Here is a 20,396-nt window from a genome sequence, read left to right on the forward strand (position 1 = left end):
ACCACGTATCTTTCTTATGTATTTTGTTTAAATGAAAAAGTCCAGGAACGCTGGGAAATTTTGTTTATTGAAAGATAAAAATATAGTACAATAAATTTATATCTATGTATGTATACATGTATATAAATCTAGTAGATAATAGATAATTGAAAAAAGAAGTGACCAACTAAGTAATCCAAAATAAATACAATTGCGTATTTATGACCAACTCCCGCCTAAAAATTTTTCGACGCAATAAATAAGCTTTATTGTTACGTTAATTCACTTTACCGTAGTAAATATATGTCTTACATATGGATAGACTAGATGAAGACCTCTAGTTCATGGATTTTACTTGAATGGTATGATATTTTACATTTTTTTTTTCTCACCTCTTCTTATTCTTTACGTTTACGTTGATTTTTTGCTAATTCCTAAAAGTCATTTGAATAATAAGTAAATCTTGTAATTAAAATGATAATGTTTTATATAAACTGCTTTACCTTTTGCGTAAGAATGATGAGGAGATGGCGGAAAATACCAATGAAGTCCATGAGAAGATCTAGAGAGTGCAAAATGAAGTCTTTGTTGCCCATATGGAACTTCTCGATGATAGACTGGGTGTCATAGATAACAAAAGCGCACATTAGGAATAATCCGCCATATAAGTGAGCCTGGTAGAAAAATGACCAACGGAGGAAGAGATTGATAAATGAGAATAGGAGCATAAGGTTCAGCAAGCTTATTAGCATAGCGCCAAGGTACAACCAGCGACCTCGTTCAGCCAAGAGGGCAGAGATGCTGAACGATACGAATACGACCAAGGTTCCTGAAACAATATTCTTTAAGTATTTCGAGTATTTAAAAATGTTATGTATTCGCAGCATTCTTTGTTTGCTGTAATACTGTTATGAATAGCAAATATTCCGTGTATACCTCTTAGTACCCTATAAGTTTTCTGAATACTAGCCAAAAATGGTGCAAAGAAAAATATGCGTTTCCAAAGATAGAGTTTCTGTTCTTCGATTTTTATGAAATTTAAATAAGTTAAACAGGTAGATATTTTGAACAATTCTACTCCTTATACATATAATTTAATAAAGCTTTTTTAGTTTACGAGATAATCGCAGAAAGCTGTACCTACAACTACATTGAATTTTCCATATACGTGCACGCTCCGTGACAATGTTGCGTCAGCTTGATGTTGCCATTTATGTATTGTTTCTAAAAACATGTTGCGGAGACTGCAGAGAAAACTACATAAAGGGCTAACTTTAGAACAATTGATTTACGTTCTGAAACTAGATTTAGTCAGTTACTAATTTGCCACAGCTTAAGGGATTTTACTCAGATTTAATCCAAACCTAACACAGACCTAATCCAGATTACAAATCACTTTCTTTTCAATCAAATATGACATTAGTTCATCGTAATTCTTTTTCTGATTATATTATAAAGTCAAAATTAGTGTGAGTTTAGAACAGGTTAGGTTGGAGTAGGTCTCTTAAGTGACCAAATTAACGAAAATTGAATAGGTCTGATTTCAAAACCGAAAGATTATTCTTTACTACGAAAAGTCTGATCATTATACATATACGATTTGCACGATATGTTTATAAAAAACAATAGATAAATATCTGCAACGAGCTAACGCGACTTCGTCACGAAAATAGACTCCTGTTGTATGTATTAGAAAAAGTTATTTACGATACAAATTAATTGATTTATAACATTTAAATTTCATCAATAATTAGAAAACAGAATAATTGTGTAAATAACTACAAAAGCAGTTAATAAAACTAACTTATTTTTCTTAAATACAATCGAATGGGGACAAGCATTTTTTAAATAAAATAATATAAACGGAAGTTCTATAGTATATTATTCTGGATAAATAATAGTTGGCAGTAATGGAAATATATGTATTATAGTTATCATATTCAATCTTGGGTACTAAGAGTTTTCACTTCTCTCGTAACTCACCTACTAGTGCTGTGACTATGATGGTTGGGTCAACTGCAATAATCATTTGAAATAAAGGAACCAGTCCAACACCTGACATAAATGCGAATCCCAGCAAGAAGCCAAGTCGCAGTTTCTGATTCTTTCCATTGTCCTGCGTACACAGTAGAGCCATAAGCAATCCCAAAGTGCAGAGAGAAGTCAGCGTGTTAATCTGCAGGAGCTCTGTATACGGATGAGCATACACTCCCAAGGCAGCTGATGCAGCCGATAAGGACAGACACCCGTAAACATTTTTCAGGTGTTGTCTTACTGGTGCATCACTGTAAACGAACAAAAAAAAAAAAGTCAATTGTTATGCGCCAAGTATATTTGCTACGTTGCAACGTGCGAGAATAAACAAATCGTTATCTCAGAAAATAAATGGGGTAATGAAAAAACTGTATATTACAGCCAGATAAGAGGGGGAAAAAAATGAAACCACGCTAAGGTTTCAACGAACATATAGGTTTGTGCATATTCGTGGTACACGTCATGGTAATTCCGCTGAACGAAAGTATTGTCGCATACAATATCCAGGCAAATCCCAATTCCGGAATCTACGTGAAACGATTGAAGGTCGTGCAATGTACTAACAACGCAGATAAGGAAAAATGCGTATCACGATAATTAGTATTATTCGAAACGAGATCTGAAATGGCTACAGGGATTTCCTGTATTTTTTTCTCTCAAGCAGGAAACGTACTGTAACGTAGGACGAGTTACATCATCGTGATTTTTAAGTTTCGAAAATACGAGCTGGACGACGAAATGAGCTTAACCAGGGTAGTAATTCGAGCCACGGTCGGAATTAGAGTGTCACGATATTGTTATCGACGATACTGTTGCCCGGGGCAAGATACTCGCGAGAAATGTTACAAAGGTCTGTCGAGTCTACTTACAGTCTGTGCGAGAACGAATTTATGAAAGTATTTAACACCGGCGCCATGATTTCACAGGTTGATCAGGCTAGTGGCACTGTCGATTAACACGATCTTTAGAGCACTGTTGTTATCTGCTTGTATAAAACAGGAATAATCATGAACCCTTGAAGTAGTTCCCCTTTTGTGGACTGTGGACACGTCAGTGATATTTCTATGCGTAAATTTCGTCGGCACTTCCGATTGGTTGACGTGCCCCTTAAAATTTCACGGAACGTCAGCTTTCGCCTTGCAGGGACAGAAGATCGGGCGTTGCGTGCGGTAAACAAAGAACGAGCACAACTTGGCGCGACCGCAGCGACACCTTATGAGATTTCCGTCGCAATCGCAGGGTTACAAACCAGCTACAAACAGGATAATATACATATTTCCGATTCACGCAAGTTTCCCTTTAGCTTGCGACACTAATTATGTTTTGAGGTCGAGACGTCGAACACCTCAAACACGCATAACAGAATCATGATTATTCCAGATGATTCTTCTATCTACTTCTCGAATAATCGAGACGTGTCTTCCACGAAGAACGATCGATTATGTTTTAATACGTTCATGCAAGATGACACACACGATATATTGTGCAAGAATGACAACGTTTAAATTTTCCCGAGACTTACTTCTTGTCTCCCTTTGTCGAAATGAACGATTCGATTCGGTATCATTAATTTCTTGGACGCATTTGTTTGTTTGGCTTCGTTCTTCATTTAACGGTGTGTAGCACCTTAAAGCTGTCTCTAAAGCAATGGATTAAAAATAGTTGCAAAACATGTTCGAAAAACAATTGGGTGGAAGAAACAGTCAAAGGGCTATGAACGTAAAGAACAAATTGCAACGTCGAAATACGCGAATCGAAGGTTTTCGAAATTATTTGACGCAATAGAAAAATCGCCAACGATTAGTATACGCGTACACAAGGTTCGCAGATCTAGCGAGAAATTCGAATAAAAGTTTAAGCAATTCAAATTGTTCGCTAGAAAATGCCATAAATTTGACGCCATCTGTCGCAGAAAAGTAAAATCACTGCTTTTTCACCAAGTCACTAATACATATTGCATGTACATATATACGAGACTGTACGCTAATACATGCTATACCATCCAGTTATACATATTTGTCAATTACTATTCAATGGTTAACGTTTGAATGATCAATGCACTGAACGCTTAGTTATAATTGATTACTATTGCATTCTAATAAATTTTGTTTATACATTACATAGTTATACAGAATAACGCTGCATACGTGAATATAATTTATTTTGTCAGCCATATTGATTTTAAAAATATCGTGGATCGGAAAACTTAATTTTCGAATTTCACGCGCTCGATGTGAATCGCCGATACAGTTACAGTTTTTAAATTACGTCGGAAAGATGAAAATAAAACATTTTGTTTACGGTTGAGAACTGACTTAAGCCAGATTATACATATGTAATTGCCTGCTGTGTTGAGACGAGAACGAGTGAAATCATGAAAGAGATGTTGACAAACCAAGCCAGTTCGGGATACATTAATTCCTTCGTTAACAATAACGGAGACGCAAATAGCAATAATGAAGCGGAGAATAATTCGAGAAGATATGCTGTCCTCAGCACTGAATGGATATCCGCTATTGGAGAAGAATTAGGAATGCATCCCATGTCTGAATCTCTACTAAAAAGATTGGCAGAGGATGCTTCGTATCGTCTCAGAGAAGTTTTGCATGTATAAAAATTTCCTACAGTTAACACGTTACTTAAATTATACATATATATGATTAAAGTACAAAAGCGTATTTTTAGAAATGTGTAACAAGACTGAAACATAGTAAGAGAAAACGTTTAACATCTAACGATGTAAATGCTGTGATTACCAATCTGTGCGATGTAGATCCCATAATGGGTGCATCGGAGTCAATGCCAGAATATCATACTGAGGCCAGAGTATTTGTTCCTAACGACCATGTTGTAAATCTAGTTCAAAAAATAAATGATCCTCTTAATATAATACAAAACAATGTACCTTTCATTCAAGGTGAATTTTCAACAATATAAATTTGTTGTCCTATAACATTGATAATGGTACTATATCTCTTTATTTTTTTCACAGAGTCAGAAATATGCGATATAAGATTGACAGAAGCACGCAACAATTATGCTAAACGCGCATTAAAGACTTTATTTAATGGATCTCAGAAGACATTTCAGGTATACTACATCTGAATTCACATTACAAAGTACAAGTGGGAGTACATCTTGATAAATATATGTTTGTTTTCAGGTTTTAATCAATGATTGTGCTACTAATGCTCATTTGGGTGGTGAAGGTGTGATAGATAAGTTAATGTCGATTGCCAGATCCATGGTCATCTCTAATAATGCACAATACACAAGAGTATCTACCAGAACGTGTCAACTTATTATCTCAATAGCAAGCAACAGTGAAGCTATCTACCCATACCATTTAACATCGGTAATATTCTGCAGTAAGGTCACATGTTTTGTGATGACTGAATCTGTAAAAAATTTGAATTGTTTCAGACCGTTAATATCGTTCGTTACAGGTAGACAAATTGACTGAATTGCTGTTAGAGTTACTTTTAGGGCAGAGCTTTATAAATCTAAACCTCGAGGCACTGTTTAAAGAATGTGCACTTAAATTAATGCTTCGATGGCCATCGGCTGCCGATAAGTATCTTCCGATAGTAGAGAACGTATTATTGAAAGAAGAGAAGGAAAATGTGGATGGAGAAAAAACAAAGACAATGGCAATGGAATTATTAGCAAGTATTCAACCTTTAATATTTTTTCAACATGAGGCAGATTCACCGCTTTCTGCCGAAAATGTACTAAAATATGCCTCACCTGGTTCCGCACTGTGGCAAAGGATAGCTGTAAGCAGACGAGATTCATTTCTTCAAATTTATAGCATTTAGTTTAAACACTCGATATTAACGTACCTTTTAATTTTCAGCTTGCTATCTGTGCTCTTATCAAGTCTCAATCTCATGTCCTAAACATTGCAGCTCTTATGGAACATTATGGAGATGCGTTACTGCCATATCTACCCGTCAATTATAAAAGCATTGTGAACGCGTTTAGAAAACCTACCTCTCTTCCAATTATTATTAAGAGCAAGATAAAGTACGTGAACGTCAGACCTATATCACCTAATCGAATGTTATGGGATCGGCAGTCCGCGTTTCCAGATTCTACTTTAAGAGGTCCTAGACGAGAAATTAGGTAAATTGAATATTTTTCTTGGATTTATAGAACGAGGCCTCTGAAACAAGTTACCTGAATAATTCTATTGTTATCGTCACAAAATAGAATTTGATTTCAATCAGCACAAAATTCTCCAAAAGTTATTCAGGTGATCAGTTTTAGGAGTTTCATCTCCTATATCTATTTTGTTGGTTATTCATTTTTATAGGAATAGTTCACTAATATTGTTGTAATGTAATTTTAGATTTGCATTTGCTGGTGGACGACCAGTACCCCCAAATAATTTGAGACGTGTTAGTTTACGAGCAAATTATCAAATCTTGAGAAGCGATCTTCAAGCAACGCTCGCTCTTGTCGCGTCGCGAAGACTATTGGTACTTAAAGACAAAAAGAAAAGACCATTCGATTCGTATAGTCTCGTTTACGGCTGTCTATAGGATTACCTCGCGAGATATTATGGATGCTGTGCATTCGGACACCTTTAATCCATCGACGGCGAAAAATTTGGCCACATGCGCGATTGTTATGAACAATTTTTGCCCATAAATACTGTTACGAAGAGCGCAACAAACCGATAGTTCGAAAGCGGTCGAACATAAACTCGCTTATGTACTAGCATACGAGGCCTACATACAGTTGTCTTATATGGGCAAAAGTTGCTTGGCTCCGCTGGCCAAAGGTTTGCCCTGCGTAATGTATTTATGAATATATAAAGGGTGTCCCAAATTTTAATGTTCAAACTTTGTCAGTGTATTCTATGGTACAAAGTAAAAAAAACATTAAAATTTGGGACACCCTGTATATACATATTGTTACGAATATGGATCGATATCTTTTGATATCGAGAGTTCCTTGTGGCATCGTTGCTTGGTAAATATCTCCTGAGCAACGATGTAACAAGAACAAGTCAGAGTTGGGACAGACGCCGCGGTAAACCGTCGAATAGATAAGTTCCCCTCTTTTCCCGAAAAAAAGTGGTTTTGTTGTCATTATAGTCGAGACGTTATTATTTAGTACGACGAGACCGCGTTCTCGCAACAATATATAGATATGTATAAATTGTTGACAATTTTTAGTGTTTTTCTTCAACATAGATCGCTGCCATAAAATATTTAAAATTTCTTAAAGTATTAGATAAATTTACTAACAGAGAAAAAAAGATTATATGGAAATACACAGTGGCACTATCTAATGTTTTTAAGAAATATCTGTAGTCGGTAATTTGCTTGTCAGTTTGAACGTTTTTCCACTACGTTCAATGGCGTTATTGTTTATTAGAGTTTATAAACAATAAACTCGCCCTTTTCCCCAATCAATTTTTTTTTAATGTATACTTAAAATGATAATCTTTATTTCCAAATTTAACTCTATGATCTTAATACACTGTTGGAGTACAAATTTCATACAATACTGTCCGAGTTTGCAAATACATCGAATTTTAATATTTCCTCGTTCAAGCGAGAAAACGCTTATAAATTGATGGATGTGCATACAGTTGCAGTGCTGTTTATTACAGTCCTAATCGTAATAACATGTAGTTTTTATAATTTGTCCCGTATATTTCTAACAAAATATAAAAAGGAAAACTGGAGTAAAACTGACCTCTTTGCAAAATTCAGGGCCGTGTCTTTCAAATACAATCTTGTAGTCCTCGTGATAATTTTGCGTGTGGTAACAAACGAATGGAATATAGATTATTTGACGGCGTAGGTCTAATATGTATCCTGATCGGTGTCTACAATACAAAACGATTTTGCAAGTTTCATCTTTTAATATGGTTGCAATTTTAATCATTAATGGTCTTACCTCGCTGAGCTTACGTCTACTTAAAATTCTATTTCCATGGAACAGTGTGCAGTTGCCGAATTGAATTTTACTTACATTTTTGCCCTGGAAATGTAACAGTTTAAAAACAATGAAATTAATTATCAAAAAGTTAAATAAATTAAAAAAATATCAACCGTATTGGAGGGTGTATAACATTTTTCATTCTCACTTTCACAGCACTTGCTAATCAAATTATTATTATTATTATCAGTAAGTATCGTTTCTTTTTCGTCACATGTAAATCTTGGTGATCGATTAGGTATAACTGTTCTGATTAACTTTCTAACAGTGTTTTTTATACTTTTTATAAGCCGATGCGTAGAAATATTTTTTTCTTGTACATTTTTGGAGACTTGTAATACTTCTGGTACACTGATTTTCTGTTTTAAAACAATATTTTTTTTCTTTGTAGAGACATTAACTAATTCTGGTGTCATATTTAAATTGGTTCTTTCCATATCGATCTCTGTTACGTCACTGTCATCTTCGATTAGCTTTCCTTCTGTATTAACGATATTATGATTCTGGAGAAATAGACTAGAAATAAACACGTCATCATCGTCTTCAGAACTACTTGACATCTTCGTTGTTTCGTGTTTTATCGGCTCGATGGTCACCTCGGGGATTACAGAAATTCTATTGCGCCCTACAAAAATATTATCAGCACAGTAAAACAAAAACTATCGAAAGAAGATATTTATCCTTACTGTGTCTGATCCAAAACTGTTGTATTTTATTTGCGCAATTTATCAAGTAATTTCTTCTGTTGGTTTCCAATTTGAAAAAGATGGGTTCTGTTAAAAAGATAAATTGTCTTCCATAGTGCACCAACGTGTTTAGTCTCTGTCGAGGTTCAACCGCCTCCAGAATCATTTTACATTTATCGACATCGGCTATCTCTATCGACAAACATTTTTTTGTATAAATTTGGAAGAAATAAAAAGTGCATATAAGTTTACCTTTCGGTTTCTTAGAATAACGTTGGCAGAAATCTTTATGATGTATCCTTATGGGATATTTACAGTTTGAAAGAGGCAAAGCATCAAAAATACCAGTATAAGCTAATTGTTTTCGAAAGTCCTCCTTATCCCACATATGGTTATTCAGTCGACTAAAAATTTATCCTAATGAATAAAAAGTTCATGGTAGTTTGTCATCCGATAGCTGTATAAGTTACCTGGGTTTAATGCATTTCACATAATGCAAATCACATTCCTTCAGTTCTTTCAAAAGCGTGTCTATACTATGCTTCAATTTGGTCAGCATTGTTTTTTTATTGCTGCAAGAATTAACTATCTGCAGTTCTTGGTCTTTCGTAGTTTTAAATAAAGAACGGAGAAATGTGTTCTCACTTGTACGGAAGGTCATGGATATCTCATCTGGAACCTGTTATACACAATCATCAACTAATCTTTGCTTCAATATTATGTATAATGCTTCTTATAATACCTTGTCCGTATTTTTAGACAATAAATCTTCTATGGAATAAGCAACAGAGCAGGAGTAATGTTGCACAACGAAATCGTCTTTTCTTATACTCAGATATTTGTTTTGAACACCATGCATCTTTTTATAGATCACTTGTGTAATTGTGGACATATTTGTTGCGACAAGGGATTGGGAAGCCTGTAGTGCAAAAAAAGTAAGTTATACTATCATATAGGTCGAGAACTTAAATCAAATGCAAGCATTGATACACACATCGTTTAAGGTTGTAAATAGGATATCTTCGAGAAAGGTCAAACGTTCTTTATAAATATTGATAGTGTCCGAAGGTTCGCTGTTTTCGACGAAGCCTTCCTTCTCCAAATACTTCTGGCTCTCTAAATACGTCCCCATGACATGCTGTTGCATCTTCTCGTTAGCATAATTTACGCAGAGCTGTTCCATGCCATTTTTGTTGAACGATTCAAAGCCAAATATGTCTAGTATACCTGAATTAAATCCGAATGAAAATCTTGATTCGGTTTAATAGAGCAGTATATTCTTCAACGTACCTAGCCATCGAGAACATTCACAGTTTATGGATAACACGTCGTTTACGTGATTCAATATCCAATAAAAAAGCAAATCGTACAAATGTCTGATTATGCTGTGCAATCTCATACGGCACGCCTCGGCAGTGACAAGGCAGCGATGATACGTTGTGTGTTTCCTCCATGTGCTCTTTGGATTTATAAGAATGGTAGTGAGTAGCTCTGTTACAACATCCTCAGTTAAACTACTTAACTGGCAAGTCCATTCCAGAGCTTCTTTGGAATCTGTAAACAAGAAAACGTTAGGTTCCTTTTCAAATATAATTCTGTACAATTCACATACCTTGGTCATCAAGATTAATGGTGCAAGCTTCGTCAATTTCTCTGAATTTAATGTTACCCATGTGGATTAGCAAAGCGAGAATTTGATAAATATTATTCTTCTGATTATCACTGAAACCGAGAACATCAAGAGCTTTTAAAGTATCTTGAAAATCTTGGTGAAAGTCCGCTTTCTTGCTATAATCTATGCTCAATAAATCGTAGTTTCGATACTTGGATAAATGAAGCTTTTGCAATTCAATAGAGGGTAGTCCAAATATTATCTGAAATGTTTTTATGCTAGTTATAGACACCGTTGCTCAGATGACTTGAGAAATTATAGAACAGGTAGTCAAACCTGGTAAAATATTTGGAAATTACGTGAACCCCTTGTTACTCTGCTTCTCTCTAAAAGAAACGAATTAATGGTAGCTCCAGAAATGTCATTAGCTTTGTAATGAAGCCGTATAAGTTGCCCATGTCTCGAGCTGACTTCGTTTCTCTCGGTAGACGCAGTCGTGAAAGCGGATATCAAACGACAAGCGTCCATAATTCTTAACATAATATTCTGCGTGTGATCCTGATCACACGTCGGATGTTTGTTAATTCTGCTAAAGAATTCTAAACACTTTATACCGTTAAACGTCTTTCCTGTTTCGGTCTCTCCACTTATAACGATCACCTTAATTCATCATACTAGGATAAGCAAAAAATGGAATCTTCTTTACCTATTATATTATTTCTAGATCATGCTTACCTGACGACACTTTCCAATCTCCAGAGTGAGATTGTAATGGGCTTTGGCCGCCACAGTGAATATATGGGGATTCCATTCAAACATTTTTTCAGAAATATCAGTGTGCTTATTAAATTCCGACATGTTGTACAAATGAGACGTTGATACTTCATTGTTAGGATTCAATGCCAGCAGGAGAGGACCGACCCAGGTGTAAATTTGACCGTGTTGCAGCCGCTCCAAAAGAAAATCTATAACTAAGAAAAAACTGTTATTCACAAAATGATCTTTGCAACTGAAATTACATGTACAAACTAAAACGTTTGCGTACGTACTAGTATCTTCGGGCACAGCACTTAAGTCGTTCACTAAATCCCATTCAATCGGTGAAACCGTCTACTAAAATTCATACAAGTTACTAACAAAAATCGACAATGCAAATACACTTGAAATCAATTGCAAACCTTTGTCGTCGCCATGGCTCGTTGTACTTCACAACTGTCGTTTCAAAGTAAACGAATCATTATCGGAATTAAATATTTACTTTTTCAAGGTCGTGAAAGACTTGTTTACCTGTATTTTTCAGAATGAGAATGCAGCATGGACAGATTACTATTATGGCGCGTATTTACAAGACGGTGAAACAACGAAGTCACCTAAAGGGCGAATCATTTTTCTAAACAAAACGAACATTCAAATGAACCCCTTTATTCAAGTACATTAAAAAATTATGTTATAAATGGATTTTTCTTTGCGCAGAACAATTGCAACGTTCAAGTGCAATCTGCGTTTCAATATTCATTATCGTAGAATGAAAACTTTGCAATCGGATCGTTAAGGACACTTTTCTTGCATTGCCTCGAGGAACTTCCGATTGTCGGCGACGAGTTTCTCTAAGCGTTCCTTCGTAGCGGACGTCTGCTTTTGCGCCAGTTTACGTCTCGCCGATTCGATGGCCGCTCGATAACCGGTTATATTGCGGAAGACTTTTATGTGTTTGTCGCCGGCAACTAAGACATACTCTCCTAGAGCATCAAAGGCCAGACATGTAATAGGACCTGCAATAACGATATTTTACTAAATATGTAAATGTGTATATACGATTTTTCTAAAGATTGTTGAGAATGTCCCCCCCCCCCTGCCCCCAATACTTCTAAGTGTATAATTCATAAATGTGTAAAAAAATTACCGAGGAAAATATCTTCTATTGTACTGTCTAGAGCACCAGTAACCGTTGAATAAAAACTCAAAGAAGATCCATGGGCAATTACCAGCACTTCTGTGTTTGGTGATAGCGCGATCCTAGCTGTCGATGCGCTGTCCCATGGGCCAGACGAAAGTATACGTGGATCTTCTCCTTTTTCAAATTCAACTGTAAATGCGCAAAGGATAAATACAATCCGACTATGGAGATCAATTTTAACTGACGTGCTTATTGCAGTATTACTTTTCGTGTTGTACAAGCGATAGGTTCCGTCCTTTGAAACGGTGGTCATGTGGCTGCTATCGGCACTGAAGTTAAAATCGTATATTCCGGACGTATGGCCAGCGAGATCGAAGGCCTTTGACACTTGCTTGAAGTCACCCGTTTTTGTGAAAACTACTTCGAACACGTTTACGTCTGGCATGAATCCTGAAAAATAAAATTTCCTTAGAATCATGTTTCATTTGTTACCAATGAAACGTTGATAAACCATTTACCTGAAGCTGCAACGAAACGCCCACAAGGTGACACACGTGCTCTATAGGTGGATCCAAGGTATAGTTCTATCGTTGCAAGGATCTGACCCTTCAGATCCCATATTATCAAATCATTTGTTTTACTGCATGTGATAATGTACTTCCCTGTGCACGCAATGTCCATACCAACAACATCCTCCGTATGTTTCTGAAATACCCATATATGTGAGAGCAGGCATTGTTACAAAAGACGAGTCTAACTAAGTTAGATGAAACCTATACCTTCGGGAACTCTAAAGCCTTTGTCGCTGAAGCCAACGTCCCGTCTGATTTTTTCGAAATCTTGTACACCTCGATAGTATTCGCAACAGCTTTGTGAATGATAAAAGCCTTGCCATCTGGAGACCAGCGGATCAACACAGCATGATCGAATTCAATGTTCACGCGCAGCGATCTCTTCTCTTTTACCGCAAGTTCTTTCGTACACCAAAGTAACACGGTTCTATCTGTAAGAAAGATAATAATGCATTGAGAATAACATAATAGAGAATAATAATAAAGTCTGACTATATACAGAGAGGAGCAGAAAAGAATGTACGCGTGATATATTATAAAGGTTTTCCTTTTATTGAATAAACAATTTCAGCCGTGTACGATGTTGATTTAAAATTAGTAAAATGAGCTACGTAACAGTGTGTCATTCATGTAAACTGCTTTAATGTTCATGCTAAATATATCGGTCGTCGATTCTTAAGTAAATAATAACATCGGCGAGATTGGCAATCAATTAACTGCGGGCTATGCTCGTCTTCTTTTATTCGGCGGTGGCATGAGATCGGAGTCGTTTTGTAAGTATGCGTGCTCCTCGATGTAGTTCAATAGTCGCTCTTCCGTGATCGGTTTATTAATACTTTTGAACACCAGTTCGGCTGTATTCTTTGAATTCGGGAACGATTTGTCCGTTCTTTCGCGCATGAAAACCCATTGGCCCTTCTCAATTTTACATTCTATGATCGCGTTGTCCAAATTCTTTATTTCTTTGGTGACCTTCATTTTACCGAACGGCACATTCCATCCGCCTACATATAGGTGTCCAACCTTCGTGGGAACGATTCCTACTCCGGATTCTGTGATTATTTTCAATCGGAAATCTACCGAGTTGAGTGACAAAGGTTTCCACTTCAAGACTTTAGAAGAAACACCTGGACAATACGGTTCCTTGGATGGTTGAAATATCAGACCATCTGGCTCGTGACCGAGTTGCTTGGCAAACTGCTCGCATAGAAGTCTAGAGGCTACCTTAACATCCCAAAAGGATTTTAATCGTACTGCAAAGGGTTCCGTTTCCTTCTGCAGTCTTCCTTCCCTCATAGCTTTGTGTCTACCACCCATGATATCTTTCTCAATTTTGTAGTAACGATCAGGATGATATGGTAATTGACTCACGTCCCTTCCATCATACATGATCACATCATAAACTAAGTATCTTGGAATCTGTGTGCCATTTACCTCTTTATCGATCACCATTTCCTACAAAAAAAGCTCCCATGCAGAAACTGCCAAAAGAAGAAACGCGATACGTTATTGAAATTCTTAAATAAGAATTACTTACACCATCCAACAAAGTGTCTTTAAGATTTCTTCTTACATCTGTAAGATGTGGAAAGGATAATCCACTGACTTGAAACACGCTATTGTCCCTATCTATGAAATAAATTTCTCCGTTTTCTTGTATCAACATCATATATCTAAATGAAAACAGACGAACGTTATTTCAACAATCATAGTTTACTTTGAACAACCGTGTGATTAAAAAGAACTATTGCATGTATCATCTAACCTGGTTCCATCCGCCTTCCAGGATACCATATATGGTCTTTCGTGCAACAATCTAATATTATCTTCGTCCATAGAAACTGGTTGGGAACCTGGGAATCCTGTTGACTCCCATGAACATATTTGTTGAACCCGTCTTTGCACCACACTATATTTTCTTTCATCCATTATTGGAGTAACACCAGGTACGCCAGCCATGAAGACAGGATTCTTATTATGAAATTCGCGTCTTTTTCTCCTCACGGGTATATCATTCTTTGTGCTAGTACCCTCATCTGAATCTTCTATATTGGAATCGTCATATTCCAAACACCAAGCCGGCCTCGGGGGAATTTGTTGGACATCGTCCACATCGTCATATCTCCTGTACAGTTCCCGAATGTAATCTCCCTTATAAATACCTGGCGGTCTCGCATGGCCAAATTCAGCCAAGCCAGCGTCGACGCTGGTACCGTCGGTTTCTACTAAATAGCTAATGATAAGGAAGCCGGTTCTATTGAAGCCATGGGTACAATGTACACCTATGATCTCCAGCGGATTTTGAGCTATGAAATTCTTACAGACTTGCACGAAAGTTTTCGTTTGCTCTTCGGAAGGTGTTTCACCGTGACCTCTACACTGCAGCTTCAAGTATCTACAGCCGTACTCCTCTAAACACTCTTTGTCATAGAATCTCGTGGTATTGGTTAGATCGATCCATAAACCTAGCTTCAGTTTTCTGCTCTTTAGATATGCGAAGAGCATGTCCACTGTGAATCGATGCTCTTCTGCCACCTGACTATTGAACGCCGACGACAGCGGAGTTTTAAAAGCCAGGAACTTATTCTGTACCAGGTTGATGGCTTTTCGCGGACAGCGGAGCCATCGTGGCGGAATTAGGCCCTTGTTGCCATTATTGTAGTTCGACATATCCTTGTTTCTTATAGAGGATCAAAGGATCCTCTATCGGTCTCGTAGATCCAAAACTGTTGATGCGACGACGTGCGAACAAAACCGATCGACGGAAAATATCAACAGGGTCGTTGGGGGAACGGAATTCGTTCGAACGTTTCTGTCAGGGGCTACGCAACGAAACGTAAAATATCTGACGCTACAATATGTACTTCTTCGGAGGTTATACCTCTTCTCGTCATTTTTCTCTCCCTTGCTCGGGAACGGAGGTCGCGTGCAACATCTTCAATCAATGATCGGTGTCTTCGACTCGTCGACACAAACCGTGTATTCTTGTTTCGGAACAATATCCTGTAAATTAGACGCTGCACCAAGAACAGCTGTTATTGGCGTCCACTGTTCGCCATTACGTGTTTTCACCGTTTCGACCATCGATCGTACGATAGGTCGATGACAATCGACACGCGACGATACATCGATTCGATCGTTCGAAATTTGAATTCGAACGTACGACGCGGGAAAATCGTACGACGAGGTCTAAAACAAAATTCGTCGAACAATTTACTTGGTGTTCGATTACTGAATTCTGTCGGCGCGATAAATCCTTGACATAACCTTAGAGCTTTAGAAGGGACAATTTTTACGAACAAATCGTTTCGATTTGAATTTCGAAACTTGAATCTCGTACGATACGAATGAATATGTCTAGACTGCAAGAAAGAAACGAAGAAACTCTTTGTTTCCGCATATTCGTCGTATTCGAAAGTAATCGCCGAGCGAGAAAATCCGCAAACATGCCAGCAGCGACGAATAAAGACGCGTTATATTCTCGGACGGTTTAAAATTACCGAGCCGAAAACGATTCGCGGCGATTGAACCGTCGTTCGACGGGATCTCCGTGAACCCGCGTGCCCCGGTGTACCGGTTCGAAACGTGGCTCTCCTCAGGGTCAGAGACGTCGGTTAGATTACCTAAAATATAAGCACGGACGCGCAGAGGTGAGGCACAGGCAGCGCGAGACAACGAGGCAAGGACATGCGCGGCGGTAAAATAGCAGGGGAAATCGTGCTTGCAGGAAAGGAATGATCCGTCCTTGATGCTCGGCGTATCGCTTGTATACGTATTGGTTCCACGGCCGAATAATATGTTGCGCATCAGGCGGACACGTTCCGAACAAAAGCTTAGACTTATCGTTGCGTCTCGCCTCTCGTCGCTAACAGCGATAATGAACAACCATGAACAAGCATCTGTACAAAAGTGTCTAACTTTTCGCGACGACGTTAAACCTTGCCAAACGCGAACGAATCCCCGCGCTTCGAGTTCTCATCTCCGCGACGATTTCGCGCGATGTTCCATCGTCGGCGCGGACGTCGCCACGAACAATCGTGGATAGCAACAAATGAAAAACCACAAATCCGGTGGCCCGGAGAAAGTCGACGAGAGCGGGAGCAACGCGTCGCTTTGCATCGATTTTCTTTGCTTTGCCTTGCCTTGCTTTGCTTTGCTTTGCAATAAAGCGATACCCGCGACGCGACGTTAACGTACGACCCCGCTAAATATAAGTCGTTCCTTCGAGGCTAACCCACGCGCTGCACGTTCGTTTTCGACCCGCGTAAATTCGCATTATACTTGTCTGTCGCGCGCGGCTACACCGCCGTTCAAAAGTGGCCGAACGCTAGCGGTTTCCCATCGAATGGGTGCGCGAGGCGTAGGACGAGTACGTAGCATTTGAATCGAGAAATTCTTCAAACGAGACGGTCGCCTGGAGTCAATCGACTACGGTCAGTTTTTCAATATTATCTCCCGGCTTGGAAAGGATATTGGACAAGTCGAGGAGATACGATTATTCGAGCTTGGCGATACATATCAACCTCTCGAAGGGTCGCTCGCGGAAGATCATTAACCCCTTGTACTATTATAACGAGTCCAGGCTCTACCAAGTCATGATCTACTAAATATGAATATTATTCATTCCTTCTAACTCGAAATAAAATTTAATTCTTCCGTTAGCAAAACATAGAAACGGAAGTAAACGAAGGCAATGCGAAAGTTAAAAATTAGCTGGTCCTATTAAGGAAAATATTAATAACAAATTAGTGTTAATCGATACAGCTTCAAAGGAGTCGTAGCGCAAGGGGTTAAGGTACAAACCGAACCGTAGATTCTCGACGCGTTTTTCTATACGTCTAACAAGACATTTTTCTCGTGCACGAAATTGATCGTTGATATCGATTAGCGTCTTGCAATGTAACACACGTTGTACGTCAGCGTACGGATAACATTCGGAACGTGAACTTTTGCGTCAACGATCCCTCTCGGATCTCGATTAGCACATTCCGGCCTCGAGGCGAAAAACAATCTTGTCTAAGAGAGAAGAGACACACGCGAGGCTGATTGACGTCGTTTCCACGACGCTTAGCAACAATCAACACGTTTCCACGATAACGTCGAGATGCTATGCTGCAACGCGATCCCAGGAATGTTTTCCCGAAATCGGCGCGCGTCAAAGTTTCTCTCGGCTATCCTGTCGCCAGCACGCGAAGAATCACGCGAACGCGTCGAACAGCACGCGTTGTGTCGCAATCGCGCATAACGCGGACCGCTAAGGACGAACCGACGACGTCCGAGTCTTCCGTTTGATTTCCCAATCGGCAATGGTCGAACGAACCACCGGAATATTCGATATCGTTTGCGTTTCCATTGATCTCGCCGATCGCGGGACATCCGACACCTTCCGACGGATATATTTCTCTTCGGCTTTCGGGAATGGTCGCGCGAGAATCGCGGATTCGCGATCGGATAAAAAAAAAGAAGTGGGAGATCCGTCGTTAATCGGTCCTGCAAACAGCGGAGGCAATTACCCGAAACACGCGAATTTCTTCGAACGCCGTGATCTCGCGACGAACCGGTCTCCGCCCTCAATTCGAACCGCGGTACCATCGATCGTCCGAATCCTCGATATCGCGTTCGGACTCGCAGTCGCGGGGAGGACTCTTCGTTCGATCGGCGCGCGCGTTTCGTTTCATCTCATCGGGAGAGGCGCGAAAGAGAAATTTTCCAGAAAGTCGATGAAATAAAATCGTGTTAAGTGGCGCGAGCGATCAGGATAACGAAAAGCTGTTCCGCCGACGTGATAAGCAAAAACGAGTTCGATGGATCGAAAGTCGAAGGATGCAACGATCCTGCGCCTCCTCCATCCCTACTTTTCTATCCGGCCCCGCGACGGCCTCCTCTCTCCCGTTCGAACATCCACGAAACGTTTACAGAGAGATCCAACGAGCAAGGCTGCCGTCGAGGCCCGGTGATATTCCGCGACGGAACTTTCCGGCGTTCCTAATATCATAGCGGGCTCTTTCGACACGTCGCCGAACGCGATGAATTTTTAACGCGACCCGAAGAAGCCAGGGCATTATCGTGACACACTTTCTTTTCTTTATCATCTCCGATTGTTTTGCAATCGTCCGATTTTTCCAGGACGTCGGCGACCGCAATCGCGCCGGGATCCGTGTCGATCCGCCGTTTTTCGTCCTGCTGTTTACCGGTCGTTTTCTGCGCCGTTTCCACGGGCGCGCAAACAACGGGGACGGATCCGTTATCGTTATCAGTACGCGGCAAACACGGGACACGGGACTTGTTTGCGCGAACGAGAGCAACAAACCGCTTCTGTTCTGCGGTTCTTGATAATTAGAGCTTTCCAGTGTCGCGCGGCCCCGTCGAAACTTTTCCTCTACGGCGGAGAAGTTTGTCCGGGCTCGTTGCCGTCGGCTCGCGACGAGTTTTCGGCCGCTTTGGATTTCGATCACGGCGAGAACGCGAAATGATTCCTGTCGGTGCTACGCGGCTGGCATACGAGTTTAGCGACAGGAATCATCCGGTCGGGATCCAACGTCCTCGCCGAAGAGCATCGCAGCTCTTCGCGCTCAATATTGCCCGATCAATTCGATGGAAACACAGTCTGACGATTTTCACCGTAGCTTGATCTTTGTTGTATGTTGTTATTTAAGGATGCGACGAATTGGCCCGCATTCATAAATCAGTAGCAATTACATCGGAAATAATGGAAGGCTGATTGGTCATTAAGAAGAAGTATCTTTAATCCTTTGCACTATAATAACGAGTCGGACAAAGATTCCACGCAATTTCTATTAAATATGAATATTATTATTTTTCTAAATCGAAAATAAATTGAATTTTTCCATCATCAAAAGCTAGAAACGAAGACAATAAATGATAGTACACGATAGTACACGAAGACAATAAAACAAACAAAGTCTGTCCGGTCCTGCTATTAAAAATATAAAGGCCAAATAAGTGTCAGTGAACAAAGCGCGAAAGTAATCGTAGCGCAAAGGGTTAAAGAGATGTCTCGAGAAATCGACGAATAGAGGAATCGTCTTAAACGTCGTCGATCATATAGTTGTTCTCGATACACCGCGTTCATCACGTGCCGTGCAACGTTTTCGAATAAACTTCGCGCTCTTTTTTTCGACAGTTTCTAGCCGCGGGAACGTTCAAGGTGGAGCTTCGCGCAGCAACGGAGACGGAGAAAGTTCCTTCGCCCTCTCCCCCCCCCCCCTCTGTCCCTCCCCGGGAAACGGTTCACCGTCTCCTCGAGAGAGAGAGAGAGACTCTGTTGTCGGTGGTCGGTCGTCAGAATGCCCACGCGTTCTATCTTCGACAAGAAAGTTGTTGCTCGGCGCGCGCGAGAGACTCGGGTGGATTTTCTCTCTCTGGAACCAGCTTCTCGGCTTGACATGCCCTGGTTCGAGAAACGTATTGCGCGCAGCCTCCCCCCCCCCCCCCCCCCGCTCTCCTTCTCGTCCCGCTTTATCTTTGTCGCGCGCGAAGAGCCACGGTTTGACGGTCACGCACACCGGCTCGATGATCCGACACGCTCCAACCGAATGCCGTACGAACAACCCGCCTATGCCCGCCCGCGTGGGCGGTTTCGGCGGAATCCTTGAGCCGGCGACCGGAATTATCCGGCGACGGTATTCGCGTCGACCGAA

At 39.8% G+C, this 20,396-nt stretch overlaps 6 protein-coding genes across 6 annotated transcripts in view; 1 reads left to right on the forward strand and 5 right to left on the reverse strand.

Annotated features, from left to right (window-relative positions):
* The window catches only part of LOC144474801 (26S proteasome non-ATPase regulatory subunit 6), a 262,460-nt gene that overhangs the window by 10,950 nt on the left and 231,114 nt on the right, over positions 1 to 20,396 (reverse strand). The gene's annotated exons all lie outside the window — the stretch shown is intronic.
* Positions 47 to 3,103, reverse strand: Bi-1 (Bax Inhibitor-1). Its single transcript, XM_078191317.1, has 4 exons — positions 2,883 to 3,103; positions 1,963 to 2,264; positions 483 to 808; positions 47 to 413 (listed from the first exon to the last, which is right to left on the reverse strand). Exons 1-4 carry the CDS (start codon positions 2,927 to 2,929, stop codon positions 378 to 380), a joined length of 711 nt encoding a protein of 236 aa, XP_078047443.1. The 5' UTR covers positions 2,930 to 3,103; the 3' UTR covers positions 47 to 377.
* LOC144475413 (uncharacterized) lies at positions 4,007 to 8,085 on the forward strand. Its single transcript, XM_078191312.1, has 7 exons — positions 4,007 to 4,621; positions 4,699 to 4,930; positions 5,006 to 5,103; positions 5,177 to 5,368; positions 5,460 to 5,789; positions 5,870 to 6,138; positions 6,365 to 8,085. The coding sequence occupies exons 1-7, from the start codon at positions 4,388 to 4,390 to the stop codon at positions 6,555 to 6,557; spliced, it is 1,548 nt and encodes a 515-aa protein (XP_078047438.1). The 5' UTR covers positions 4,007 to 4,387; the 3' UTR covers positions 6,558 to 8,085.
* On the reverse strand, positions 5,715 to 11,459 carry LOC144475097 (unconventional myosin-XIX). The gene is made up of 14 exons (XM_078190676.1): positions 11,445 to 11,459; positions 11,316 to 11,376; positions 11,002 to 11,237; positions 10,603 to 10,926; positions 10,267 to 10,528; positions 9,945 to 10,208; positions 9,649 to 9,881; positions 9,397 to 9,573; positions 9,125 to 9,333; positions 8,907 to 9,058; positions 8,655 to 8,846; positions 8,082 to 8,593; positions 7,723 to 8,010; positions 5,715 to 7,638 (listed from the first exon to the last, which is right to left on the reverse strand). The coding sequence occupies exons 1-14, from the start codon at positions 11,457 to 11,459 to the stop codon at positions 7,444 to 7,446; spliced, it is 3,120 nt and encodes a 1,039-aa protein (XP_078046802.1). The 3' UTR covers positions 5,715 to 7,443.
* LOC144475361 (transducin beta-like protein 2) lies at positions 11,669 to 15,801 on the reverse strand. The gene is made up of 6 exons (XM_078191189.1): positions 15,617 to 15,801; positions 12,943 to 13,166; positions 12,682 to 12,868; positions 12,428 to 12,613; positions 12,170 to 12,352; positions 11,669 to 12,038 (listed from the first exon to the last, which is right to left on the reverse strand). The coding sequence occupies exons 1-6, from the start codon at positions 15,627 to 15,629 to the stop codon at positions 11,815 to 11,817; spliced, it is 1,017 nt and encodes a 338-aa protein (XP_078047315.1). The 5' UTR covers positions 15,630 to 15,801; the 3' UTR covers positions 11,669 to 11,814.
* LOC144475360 (mRNA-capping enzyme-like) lies at positions 13,267 to 15,621 on the reverse strand. Its single transcript, XM_078191188.1, has 3 exons — positions 14,501 to 15,621; positions 14,273 to 14,408; positions 13,267 to 14,190 (listed from the first exon to the last, which is right to left on the reverse strand). The coding sequence occupies exons 1-3, from the start codon at positions 15,403 to 15,405 to the stop codon at positions 13,459 to 13,461; spliced, it is 1,773 nt and encodes a 590-aa protein (XP_078047314.1). The 5' UTR covers positions 15,406 to 15,621; the 3' UTR covers positions 13,267 to 13,458.

The sequence above is a fragment of the Augochlora pura genome, chromosome 9 (assembly GCF_028453695.1).
Source record: "Augochlora pura isolate Apur16 chromosome 9, APUR_v2.2.1, whole genome shotgun sequence".
NCBI lineage: Eukaryota > Metazoa > Arthropoda > Insecta > Hymenoptera > Halictidae > Augochlora > Augochlora pura.